Source organism: Hypanus sabinus, chromosome 10, assembly GCF_030144855.1.
Source record: "Hypanus sabinus isolate sHypSab1 chromosome 10, sHypSab1.hap1, whole genome shotgun sequence".
NCBI classification, from domain to species: Eukaryota; Metazoa; Chordata; class Chondrichthyes; order Myliobatiformes; family Dasyatidae; genus Hypanus; species Hypanus sabinus.
In genome coordinates, this window is record NC_082715.1 from 43,474,861 (window position 1) to 43,488,841 (window position 13,981).

The 13,981-nt window shown below is 39.9% G+C and overlaps 1 protein-coding gene across 1 annotated transcript in view; it reads left to right on the forward strand.

Annotated features, from left to right (window-relative positions):
- The window catches only part of LOC132400280 (cytosolic 5'-nucleotidase 1A-like), a 78,900-nt gene that overhangs the window by 8,826 nt on the left and 56,093 nt on the right, over window positions 1–13,981 (forward strand). Inside the window, exons 3-4 of the mRNA XM_059981252.1 lie at window positions 1,842–1,971; window positions 11,754–11,876. Coding sequence (XP_059837235.1) covers window positions 1,842–1,971; window positions 11,754–11,876 — 253 coding nt within the window. The remainder of the gene's footprint in view (window positions 1–1,841; window positions 1,972–11,753; window positions 11,877–13,981) is intronic.

The following is a 13,981-nucleotide window of genomic DNA, read 5'->3' on the forward strand; positions in this document are numbered from 1 at the left end:
AATGATCAATGAAATAAAAGGAAACTAGAACAGATGCACAGGAGCCTTGACCATGAAAAGTCGAAGCAGAAGCAGACCGTTCAGTCCCAGCTCACGCACTCTCCTTCAATAAGATCATGACTAATCTTTTACTCAAGTATCACTTTCCTGCATTGCTCAATTTTGTTACTACCCCAAAATGTCAATTTTTGTCTTGCATTTAGTGACCGAGCCTCCACAAACTTTTTTGGGTAAAGAACTTCTAGACTCCCCTTGCAGGGGAAGCATCATCCCTGCATCTATCCTTTGAAGCATGATAAAGATTTTCTACCTGTTCGTGAGATAATCTCCCATCTTTCTAAACTTGAGAGAATAGGCCAGAGATGGCGAACCTTTCAGAGAGCATGTGCCCAATTTGGCAATAATCTTCTAAAAAAAACCTCACGTACTATGGTAATTTTGAGCAAAAATGATCATTGATTAACGTTAGTAACAATAATAATGAACTTTCTTTTTAGGGAAAAATGAGTCTTGTTGCTTATTTAATGTATTCATTGTTTCACTATTAATAAAATCATAATGGACAGATTTAAATGGATGAAGCATTTTAGAAAACCAGTTCTAAATTATTAATCATTTAAGACATTTGAAATATAAAATATTTTCTAGACTACTAATACTGTAATAGTTTACTGTCCAAATACTGATCAGTTAACAAAGTTCACGTCACATGTTGGTGATAATAAACCTGATTCTGATGTATACCAAAATCAACAGCTCTTTCCTGCTCCTCCCCATTCTCTCAACTTTGGAACTTTACTCATTGTGTACCTTGGACTAATTAGATTAGTTAATTGACATCCAATAGGACCATAACCTTGCCATATTTTAGAGGCTTGTGTGGAGAGTTACATAGGCTGGAGTCAGGGCTTTTTGCTTTGGCTCTTGGTAGGGTCACCCATGCCGAAGAGGTCCAGATGTAGAGGCCAGACTAAGAGCAGGCCTCTTACGTACTTCAAGGCACACTAAAAACTATCCCCCCTCATGCTAGCCATTTCAGCCCTCAGAAAAAGCTTCTTGTTATCCACATGATCAATGCCTCTCATCATTTTATAACACCTCTATCAGGTCACCTTTCATCCCCTGTTGCTCGAAGGAGTAAAGGCCATGTTTACTCAACCTATTCTCATAGAACATGCTCTCCAATCCAAGCAGCGTCCTTGTAAATCTCCTCTGTGCTCTTTCTACGGTATCTACATCCTTCCTGTAGTAAGGTGACCAGAATTGAGCAACAGCATTGTTGCCCTAAATGCCAGTGGTGTAGTGGGGTCTAACTAAGTTCTTGTATAGCTGTAACATTAGCTCACAGTTCTTGAACTCAGTCACATGTTTGATGAATGCCAACACACCATATCCCTTCTTAACAGCACTGTCAAATAGTGCAGCAGCTTTGAGTGCCCTATGGACCCGGACCCCAAGATCTCTCTGATCCTCCGCACTGCCAAGCGTCTCACCATTAATATTATGTTCTGTCTTCAAATTTGACCTACCAAAATGAACCACATCACACTTATCTGGGTTGAACTCCATCTGCCACTTCTCAGACCAGTTCTGTATCTTATCGATGTCCCGCTGAACCTCTGACAACCCTCTGGATTATCCACAGTGACATTTAGTGACCAAGAAATACTTAATGACCAAGATCAGTTGATGAAATTATGGATATTGGAACTGCCAATTAGAAACATCAGTATAAAATATGATCCAAAATTTTGTCTTCTAAGTAGAAACAAAAATATTACATCATATCATATGCATATTTAATATATATTTGTGTAACCAGAATTCTTTATTATGCCTAGGCACTGGAAGCAGTTAATTCACGCCTACATGAACTTTATCCTGGGTCTGATGAAATATTTGATATAGTCCTAATGACCAATAACCATGCCCAAGTAGGAGTAAGGCTGATAAACAGCATCAATCATTATGGTATGTACAGAAAGACAGTAGTGTCAATATGGAATTTTTATATTAAAACATACCAAGCTGTTAAGCTGTAGAGAGAACTTATATAGAAAAATCAGATTGAAGGAAAGGCTGTTTTATTTCTTAACTTAAGCAGCTGACAGAAAGAAAACTCAACTTGTAAATAACATTCTGGGAGCATTCAAATTGCTAGCAATCTCAATAAATCTACCAATTATCAATATAAATATAATAATTACTCTTTACCGGCTGATAGGCTGGTGATGTCCCTGGTAGGCATCTCGCGAACCTTGTTATTACTGTCATGAGGCAGGCTGCTTTAGAAAGAATGTCAGACATTCACAAAGACAAACAGTTTTAAGTGTGTTAGTGTGCAGTATGTTGGAGTAAGGCAGTGAGATGTTTAAATTGTGAAAACAACACCAAGTAAGTAATGAATGAGCATGGGCATAATAGACTGTCATGGGCATATTAAAAGAGTTGTAAGCAAATTGCACCTCCAAGAGGGACATAACCTTGTCGTGGTTTGGAGGCTTGTATACCTCAACGACTCCAGAGAGCTATGCTAGCTGGAGTAGGTTTTGACTCTTGGTAGGATCATTAGTGCCAAACAGGTCAAAGGGTAGAAGACAAACTAAGAGTGGTTCACTGGTCATCTAGATTCAGGAGTTCAGCTGAGTGCTAGCAACAATGACTGTTAAAACAATATTGTTATGGAAACAGCAGTGAAGAGTCCATCTACATCTGAGTGTGACGGTATTCCTGAGTCTCCACCCAGGACTTGCTGGACCGACAGTAGTGAAATCTGAGAGGAAGCTACTGACATCATGAAGGAAGCCCTGAACATCATCATGGTTGCCCTAAATGCCAGTGGTGTAGCGGGCAGTTAAAAAAAAAGCAAATTGCAGTGAGATGTAACAGAATAGCATTATAGTACAACAAGATTTCAATTTCCTCAATACTAGGTGGGAGTTCCTTAGCATGTAAAGCTCAGAGAGGGTGGAGTTTTTGAAATGTGTACAGGAAAACTTTTAACACAATATGTAGATAGATAATGAGGGAAGGAGCATTATTGGAACGTGTCACTGGGAATGTGAATGACATATTAGTCGGGAAACATTTTGGAGAGGATAACCGTAACTTCAATTTTCAAAGTGGTTATGGAAAAAGATAAAGGTGGGCCAGTAATAAAGTTTTCAAATTGGGGGAAGGCTAATTTCATTAAAATATGACAGAACTTAGTAAAAGTAAACTGGGAGTATTGATTTGTAGATAAGTTTACATCAGCAAAGAAGGAAGCAGTCAAAGGCAAAATGGAAAGAGTTTAGGGCCAACAAGTTGCTGTAACAGTGAAAACCAAGAGTAAGAAGCACAGTGAATTCTGCAGATTTAGAGATACTAAGAGATGAATAATAAGATAAAAGAATGTATGTGATAAATGAAGAGATCTAAGGAGGTAAGCAGGCCCTTCAAGAGCATAACAACTGTTGGGACATGATTAAAAAGCAATTAGGAAGGCAAGGGAGGCTCATGAAAGTCACTAACAGATGGGATTAAGGTAAATCTGAAGGCATTCAGAGATAATAAGAGAACAAGTAAAGTCTAATAGTGACAGCAGAAGTAATACTTTGTAATGCCAAAAGGTACATTGTAGATGAGGTTCTAAATGCTGATGATCAGTATTGATAAAAGGAGTGGGCTAGTGACCCAGCTAGTATGGTTAGTTGGTGTTGCATGCTTTAATCTATTTCAGAATACAGTACTGCTTGACAATGCTCTTTCACTGACTTGTTTTTACATTTTTTATATAAACTAAGATTAAATTGCCTTTTGCTTATTTAGATTGGGCCAAATATAAGAGAGTGTTTCTTCATCATTGCAATTCAGCAGCCTTTTGACTTCATTCTACATTTCTCTTTTCAAAAAAAAGATGATATGATACTGATTGTGTTGATTACTTTTAATTTAGAAATCAATTTCATATGTTGGTATATCACATAGCAATATATTCACTGCCCACCTGCTGATGGAAATTCTTTTGGAAAATTGCAATCAAACATTATCTCTAGCATAAAGTAGACAGGATACTTCAAATCGGAGATCACGGTAACAGCTCCCTATTAGATTGCAGAAGTTGAGTGAAAATGGGAATGACGTCATTTTAGTTTGGCCCATTTGATAGCATGTACATGAGTTTAGAACTTCATTGCGACACACTTAGGGAGATCACCATTATCAGAATTGACTTCCATTAGGTAAAATTTTCAGATGCTTTTCATAAGCTCAGCAGATATTTACCTTCCGTGATTGCATTAAGCAAGAAGAACAAAATCAATAATCCTTCCACAACTCTAACCAATAGAGCTTTTTCTTAGCCAATTCCCATCCATGCCGTTTGACTGCTGCACCAACTACGTGCCTTTTTTCTTTACCTTTCAAAGGACGTGAGGCACACTGGCTGCTAAATTTAGTTTGGAAACCTTTCTAAGCCATTCATGGATCCTTTGATTAGAACTGAAGAGCATAGCACACATTTGTTTACATATTTAGTATCATTTAAATTCATTCAAGGAAATGAACTTTGCTGGCAAGACTCACATTTATTGCCCCTTGAATACATGGTGGGCTTTCTTTCTCAAACCTCTGTAGTTCCTGTGTTGAAAATAGTCCCGCAGTAATATTTATCGAAAAGTTCCTGGACTTTGGGATGCAATTATAGTCATGTCTTTAAATCAGGAGGGTAATGGTTTGGAAAGAGGCATCGGTGAAAATCACTTGAACCTCTGCTCCTTTTCCATTTAAAATAATGAAAATTGTTTTCTTGAGAGGGCCTGCTGAAGGTTTATTTTTGCTGTAGTTGATAGCACTCAGTGTTTTAGTGGTGAGGGGAGGATTAAACGTTGAAGGTGGAGAATGGAATGTGAATCAAGCTTGATGCTTTGTCTGGGATAATGTTCAGCTTTATGTGTGTTCAGTATAGATTAACACCCACTCTGCCAGTGGATAGATTTCTGTTGCACTCTTGATTTTGTCCTTATAGATGGTGAAGAGGCTTTAGGGACTCGGGTGGGCCATTATTTTTGACCACATGGACAGAATATTTATGGCCCAAGTAAGCTTGTGGTTAACAGTCTTCTGGAGGATAATACTATTGTTGCATTTGAGAATGCTATAATAATTCATCGAAGGAGGTGGATTCTATTCAATTGACTTGAGATGGCCCTGATCTATCATCTGCATGGCATGAATTTGTCTTGCCATAAAGAACCTGAACTGAAATGTTATGGAGTTTTACTGTCCTGTCCATTACCCTTCAAAAATGCTACCTGATCTGCTGAGTTCCTCCAGCAATTTTTGTGTGTTGCCTTGAATTTCCAGCATCTCCAGGCCACCTTCTGTCTTCATGGTTGTTGAGATGACAAGCCTTTGGTAAATCCATTTGGTTACCTGGTTAAGAGGGGAAATCAGAGAGGGTGAGAGAGATGGAGACAGGGAGAGGAAGGAAAATATATAAAAACTTTGAATTGTAACTCTGATGGATAGGTTCATTAGCTCCAGAATTTACAGAAAAACATAGCTAATTTTACAGACAGGTAACTTGCAACAGTGATAGCCAGTTCTGATATTTGCAGAGAAAATTAAATAGCTGAGGTGTTCAATTTGATGTTTAGTCTAGAACGCTAAAATGTGTGCAGACAGAAGATGCACTACTGTTACTCAAGCTTGTGTTGAAACTTCTTATAAACGTCCCCATAGATAAATGGGTTACAGTGGGAATGAAATGGAGATTAAGGATGTAGTAGCTGGAGTTTCACCTTCTACCTTTAGTGAGTCCAGAATTAGTGACATGTTCTTTGCGTTATATGTAGAAGTTCCAGTCTCCCTGATGACTGCATCTGGACGAAGTGCATCAAGCTGCAAATTCCTAGAGACTGTGTTAAGGAACTGGAGTTGCAGCTGGATGACCTTTGGCCCATATGGGAGAGTGAGGAGGTGATGGATAGGAGCTACAGGGAGGTAGTCAACTCTAAGTTGATGGAGGCAGGTACCTGGGTGACTGTCAAAAGTGAGAAAGGAAATAGACAGCCAGTGCAGAATACCTCTGTGGTCATTCCCATCAGTAACAAGTATATCACTTGGATACTGTTTGGGGAGATGAACTATCGGGAAAGGGCAGGAGCCAAATCTCTGGCACTGTGTCTGTCTCTGTAGCTCCAAAGAGAAGGGGGCGAAGAAGAGTGAGGTAGCGATAGGGGATTCCATAGAGGAGCAGATGAGCGGTTCTGTGGTCGTGGAAAAGCAACCTGGATGGTATTTTGCCTCCTAGGTGCTGCGGTCAGAGATGTCTCATATCGAGCCCAGAGCATTCCAAAGGGAGAATGCAGCTGGAAGTTGTGGGACATATTGGTACCAACAACATAGATTGGAAAAAGGAAAAGGAGGGGGTCCTAAAGAGAGAATATAGGGAGTTAGGTAGAAAGCTGAAAAGCAGGACGCCCGGTGTAGAAATTTCTGGATTGCTGCCTGTGCTGTGTCAGGGAGGGTAAAAATACAGACAGACAGACAGATGTACTTTATTGATCCCGAGGGAAATTGGGTTTTGTTACAGTCGCACCAACCAAGAATAGTGTAGAAAAATAGCAATATAAAGCCATAAATAATTAAATAATAATAAGTAAATTATTCCGAGTGGAATAGGATGATTTAGTAGATGAATGCCTGGCTGTAGAATTGGTGCAAGGCACAGGGTTTCAGATTTCTGGATTGCTGGATCTGGGAAATGTATGGCATCTACAAAAGGGATGAGTTACACTTGAACCCGAGGGGGACCAGACAGGTTTGCTGGAGCTGTTGGGAAGTGTTTAAACTAATTTGACAGGAGGATGGGAACCGGAGTGATAGAGATGAGGAATGGGGCAGTTGGTATACAAGTAGATGTAGTGAGACTGTGAGGAAGGACAGGCAGATAATAAAGCAGATTTGCAGTCAGTAGGATGAGTGGAAGTGTAACATGGGGGCAAAGTTTAAAAGGGTGAAGAATACAGGGGTGAAGGTGGTATTTTTGAATGCACGCAGTATACAAAATAAGGTAGATGATACTGTGGTGCAGTTAGAGATTGTCAGGTGTGATATTGTGGGCATCACTGAGATCATTGTTGAAAACACAACATCCAAAGACAGATATTGCACAGGAAGGATAGGCAGGTGGGCATATGGGAGCAGGGTGGTTCTGTTGATAAAAAATTAAATCAAATCCTAAGAAAAAGATGACATACTGTCAGATCAGACGATGTTGAATCCTTGTGTGTAGAGTTAGGAAACTGCAAGTGTGAAAGGACCCTGATGGGAGTCATATATAGGCCTCCAAACAGTGGCCATGATGGGAGCACAAATTGGAACAGAAGCAGGGAATCTACAGAAGGACTTAGATTGGGAGAATGAGCAAAGAATTGCAAAAATTCAATATAGTGTAAGGAAGTGAATGGTCATGCACTTTGCTAGAAGGAATAAAGGCACAGACGATTTTCCAAGAGTGGATAAAATTCAAAAATCTGATGTGGAAAGGGACTTAGGAGTCTTTGTTCAGGATTCCCTCAAGATTAACTTGCAGGTTGAGTTAGTGGTAAGCAAGGTAGATGCAATGTTAGCATTCATTTTGACAGGACCAGCTACATCAGCAAGTGCATTGATGATGTTACTCTATCCAAGACCATCACTATACGTGCCAACCAGAAGCCATGACCGCAGAGGTGCGTGCGCTGCTAAGGTCCCGTGACTCTGCCTGCAGAGCAGATGACAAGGCAGCTTTAACAACAGCAAGGGCTAAACTGTCCTGAGCCATCAGAGGGGCAAAGCATGCACATGCCCAGCTAATCCACAGCCACCTCCAGGACAGCGGTGACACGAGGCGCATGTGGAAGGGCATCCAGGACATTACCAATTACAGGACAATATCACCTGACTGTACAGGTGATGCCTCCCTCCCAGATGCGCTGAATAACCACTATGCCCAGTTTGAGGCAGAAGATGATGTGGTGACGAGGAAGTCCACCCCTCCTACAAATGACCTGGTACAGTGTTTCTCCGTGGCCGACATGAGAAGAACCCTGTGCAGGGTCAACCCATGGAAGGCTGCTGGACCAGACAACATCCCTGGTAGAGTGCTCAGAGGATGTGCAGACCAGCTAGCAGATGTTCTCACTGACATCTTCAACATCTCCCTGAGCAGTGCCACCATTCCAACGTGCTTTAAGGCCATCACCATATCCCCGTCCCGAAGAAGCCTTCAGTGTCCTGCCTAAAGGACTACCATCCTCTTGCACTTACATTCATCTTCATGAAGTGTTTCGAGAGGCTCGTCATGAGGCATATTAAGACCCAGCTACCCCCCTCACTGGATCCCCTGCAGTTTGCGTACCGTCCCAACTGCTCAACAGATGACGCCATTGCCACCACCCTCCACCTGGCCCTGACCCACCTAGACAAAAAGGACACATATTCGGATGCTGTTCATAGACTTCAGTTCAGCATTCAACACAATCATCCCTCAGAAACTGATTGGAAAGCTGAGCCTACTGGGCCTGAACACCTCCCCCTGCAACTGGAACCTAGACTTCCTGACTGGGAGACCTCAGTCAGTCCAGATCGGGACAATCATCTCCAACACTATCACACTGAGCATGGGGGCTTCCCACGGTTGTGTGCTCCGTCCACTGCTGTTCACTCTGCTGACCCACGACTGTGCTGCAACACACAGCTCGAACCATATCATCAAGTTCACTGATGACACGACCGTGGTCGGTCTCATCAGCAAGAATGACAAGTCAGCTTACAGCGGCTAATGGACTGGTGCAGAGCTAACAACCTGTCTCTTAATGTGAACAAAACAAAAGAGATGGTTGTTGACTTCAGGAGGACACAGTCCAACCACTCCCCGCTGAACATCAACGGCTCCTCATAAAGAGATCATAAAGAGCACCAAATTTCTTGGTGTTCACCTGACGGAGAATCTCACCTGGTCCCTCAACACTGGCTCCATAGCAAAGAAAGCCCAGCAGCATCTCTACTTTTTACGAAGGCTGAGGAAAGTCCATCTCCCACCCCCATCCTCATCACATTCTACAGGGGTTGTATTGAGGCAAACTGCCTGGTTTGGAAATTGTACCATCTCAGATCGCAAGACCCTGCAGCAGATAGTGAGGTCAGCTGAGAAGATCATCGGGGTCTCTCTTCCCACCATCACGGACATTTACACTACATGCTGCATCTGCAAAGGAAACAACATTATGAAGGACACCATGCATCCCTCATACAATCTCTTCTCCCTCCTGCCGTCTGGGGAAAAGGCTCCGAAATATTCGAGCTGTCACAACCAGACTATGCAGCAATTTCTTCCCCCAAGCTATCAGACTTCTCAATACCCAGAGCCTGGACTGACACCTTACCCTACTGTCCTGTTTATTAGTTATTGTAAATGTCTGCACTGTTTTTGTGCACTTTATGCAGTCCTGTGTAGGTCTGTAGTCTAGTGTAGCTTTCTCTGTGTTGTTTTTTTTTCACGTAGTTCAGTTTAGTTTTTGTGCTGTGTCTTGTAACACAATGGTCCTGAAAAACATTGTCTCATTTTTACTATGTACTGTACCAGCAGTTATGGTCGAAATGATAATAAAAGTGACTTGACTTGACTTGACTTGAGGACTAGAATATAACAGCAAAGATGTATTGCTAGGGCTTTATAAGGCATTAGTCAGACTTCACGGAGTATTGAGAGCATTTTTAGTTCTCTTATCTAAGAAAAGATTTACTGGCATTGGAGAGTGTTCAGTGGAGTTTCACAGGAGTGATTGTGGGAATGAAAAGGTTAACCTATGAGGAGCGTTTTATGGTTCTGGACCTGTACTCACTGGATTTTAGACTGTGGTGGCATCTCGTTGAAGTCTATGAAATTTTGAAAAACCTGGTTAGAATGGATGTGGAGAGGATGTATCCTACAGTGATGAGTCCAGGACCAGAGGGTAACCTCAGAATTGAAAGTTGTCTATTTACAACAGAGATGACGAGGAATTTCTTAAATCAGAGGGTATAAATATGTGGAATTCATTGCCACAGATGACTGTGGAAGCCAAGTCATTGGGTATATTTAAAGCAGAGGTTGATAGGTTCTTGATTAATCAGGGTCAAAAACTACGTGGAGAAACCAGGAGAATGGGATTGAGAGGGATAATATATCAGCCATGATGGAATAGCAGAACAGACTTGATGGGCTGAGTGGCCTAATTCTGCTCATATGACTTATTCTTCTTACGGAATTGCAACATTATGATACTTAATTCGTCATAATTCTATTAAGCAGCAACTATGAGATGTATCTGTGAAATTGTCATAATAACAGAAAATCCAAGAAGCTTTTTGATTGTCTTCCTGAGAGATGGAAGCTACTAGATCTCAAGGGTGCCTATTCTCCATAATAAATTCTCGTTATGAGCAGCCTAGCAACACATGGTCAGAAAAGAATCAGCAACTACCTTTGGTCACTGCTCAGTTCCACATATGTAATCATAAGTGCTTTAGAAAGCTGTTTGCACAAATTGATTCCAGCAATGGATGACTCTGGAACTGATGTAGATGGCTTCATAGTAAAAAAGTTAAATTTTCTAGAGCCTACGTGGTCCAGCAGTGGATTTGCTGTTCTTGCAACTAAGGAAACAGAACCATGAAACAGAAAGGAAAATAGCTTAATATTCACACAAGCATGCTCAAAGCAGTTAACTTTCATTCAGCTAATTCAAGATTGTCACATTACCATTTAGAAAAGTTTGTAGTGCAAAATTAAACATCAAACATGTTCTGATGATGGTTGTGCATGTGCTCTTTAAATTTATTATTCAAGCTTAAAGAAATGAAGCTTTCAAGTTTGCATGTATTCAACGAAGAAAACTACTGTGAATTTACCACATATTTAGTAGTGATTTTTTGACAAAGAGTTGATAAATGCTTTAAATATACAGTATTACATTTAGATTTTTAGGAAACAATGTAAAATTTGTCACAAGATAATTTCAGATTTGTGGACGTGGTGGGTGTGGAGAAAGAGAATGCAACAGTATAGATTAACCTCAACAAACAGACTAGAAACTACAGTTTAAGAAGTGGATATTGTTCTGTGACAGAAGATAACTTGGTCTTATGTGTGTCAATGTACGTCGACGATTTCGGCTCTGGTTAAGAAGAATAATTTTGAAAAATAGTTCTGCAGTAGAGAAAATAAGAACACACAAAAATAATAGCAGAAGCAGATCAGCTGACGCCTCAAACTTTATCTGCCATTCAATATGTTCAGGTTGATCTTTCCCAGGCCTTGGTAATTATCTACCCCCTTTTTAAATACTTGCAATGATCCAGCCTCCACAATCCCCTGGGGTGGAGAATTCCAAAGAGTCACCATGCTATAGAAAAATAAATTCCCATGGGTTTCAGTTTTGGATGACCTTTCCTTTATCACATAATAATATCCTCTTGTTTGAGACTCTCCCACTCATGGAAGCATTTCAACAATTATTGTGGAGGAAATAATTGACATCAACTGTACAATTGAATCATGGCTCACTCAGATGTTGCAGTTTAATAGTGTATTTTATGGTAATCATATATTCATAATTGGAGTCGTTTATTTTAATATGCAAACAATTTTATATGGAAATATGACAATATTGCTTTACTGTATTTATCTTAACATTTTTACCTAAACAATCAAAAATTATGTTGTATTTTTATCTTTTTCATAGGTTTGCCAATTGAAAGGTTTTGTTTGACAGGGGGAACGAGTCCTATTAATTATCTAAAAGCATATAACACCAACCTGTACCTCTCATCAGATCCAATTAAAGTAGCAAAAGCTCTCAGTGAAGGTAAGAGAAGAGAACTGCAATCCGCTGTGGAAATGCAAGAGTTATTTAAAAGCATTTTAAAAAAATTACAATCATTATTACCTCTTGGCAATAAAAATTGTTTACAGAATGTTCATGCTATGGCCTGCAGTTATGCACAATAGATTGTTCACAAAATCAGGAGATATTTAATGCGAAAAGCAAAAGCAGACATGGTGGTGCTAGAAAGTTTGTGAACCCTGTAGAATTTTCTCCATTTCTGCACAAATAGGACCTACCCTTGTCTTTTGGACAGTTCTCTTGTTGCATTATCCAACTTGTATTCTCCTGTACAATGTCTTGATACAATTTTAAATTCATTGTTCTCTCAATGTTTGCAAAATGTCCAGGCCTGAGGCAACAAAGCAGCCCCAATCCATGATGCTCCTTCCATCATGCCTCATAGTTGGGATGAGGTTTTGGTGTTGGTGTGCAGTGCCTTTGTTCCTCCAAACATAGCAATTGTGCATTTTTGCGAAAAAATTCAACCTTTGTCTCATCTGTCCAAACAACATTGTCCCAGAAGCATTGTAGACCATCCAGGTGGTCACTTTGCAAACCTGAGACATGCAGCAATATTTGTTTTTGGAGAGCAGGGGTTTCTTCTATGATGTCCTTCGATGAACACCATTCTTGTTCAGTGATTTTCTGATAGTGGATACATGAACAGAAACTTCAGTAAGTTGTAGATATTTCTGCAGGTCTTTTGCTGTTACCCTTGGGTTCTCTTTCACCTCCTTCAGCATCCCACGTTGTGCTCTTGGTGTGATCTTTGTGGAATATTCACTCCTAACGGGAGTAGCAACAGTACTGAGTTTCCTCTGTTTGTAGACAATTTGTCTTAGTGTGAACTGATGAACACTCAGGTCTTTAAAATGCTTTGTAGTCTTTTCCAGCTTCATGCAGCTCTACAATTCTTCCTCTAAGGTCCTCTGAAAGTTGTTTTGATCGAGGCATGATGCACAAAAACAGATCTTTCTTGAAAAGAGTGGGCTCCGACAGAAACTTGACTTTGTGTTTCCTCTTTATAGGGCAGGGCACCTCTACAACCCACACCTCCAATCTGATCTCATTGATTGGAACACCTGACTCCAAATAACTTTTGTAGAAGGTATTACCCCAGAGGTTCACATACTTTTTCCACAAACACATGTAGTATTGGATCATTTTTCTCAGTAACTAAATGAAGAAGTATAATGTTTTGTGTTATTTATTTAATTGGGTTCAGTTTATCTAGTTTTAGGACTTACATGAAAATCCGATCACATTTTAGGTCATATTTATGCAGAAATTGAGAAAATTCTACAGGGTTCACTAACTTTCTAACACTACTGTAGGCCATTTGGCTCCTCTTGACTGTTCTGCCATTCAGTTGAGATCTCAAATTACCTATTGAAGTAAATCCTAATACATGCTGTTGTGAATTATATATATTTCTTAAATAGCTTTTGATTATGTCTCCACTGCCCTGACCTTGTGTCAGTGTTTGTCCATCATTCTGTGTGAAGAAATTGTTGAATCTGTATCTAAAGGACTAGGTGTTAAAAGGTCTTCGACCTGTATTGTATTGTGACTGACATGCTGAGTAATGCAGTATTTTCTGATTTTGATTTAGATTGCCAGCACCTGTAGTATTTTTATTTGTAACTTATTTAATTTACTTAAATATTACATGTATACATAACAAGCTTATTTAGGTTGAAAGACCCTGGTTTATCCACACCACAAGAGATCTGCCTCACAGTTCTAGTTTGCAATGCCTCCAGAATTTAAATGTTTCTCTAGTGTCTGATCAAACATAGCTGGATCTGGGTCATATGATTATAATGTGATTATCATTTTAATTAATTTAAAAATTCTTTACTTTTACTCATTGTGAGTACTGCTGGGTAAACCTCTTATTTACCCTGAGAATTTTATGATGAATCTCCTTGAACTGCTGTAAATATTTTGCTAAAGGTCATCTTATACTGAAGTGTAGGAAATTTCAGGATTTATATTGAGCAAAATATGTCAAAGTAAAGACAGTGTATAATTTTCAGGTGTTACTTGTAAAGGAATGAGTAAGAAAGGGCCACTTGGCACTT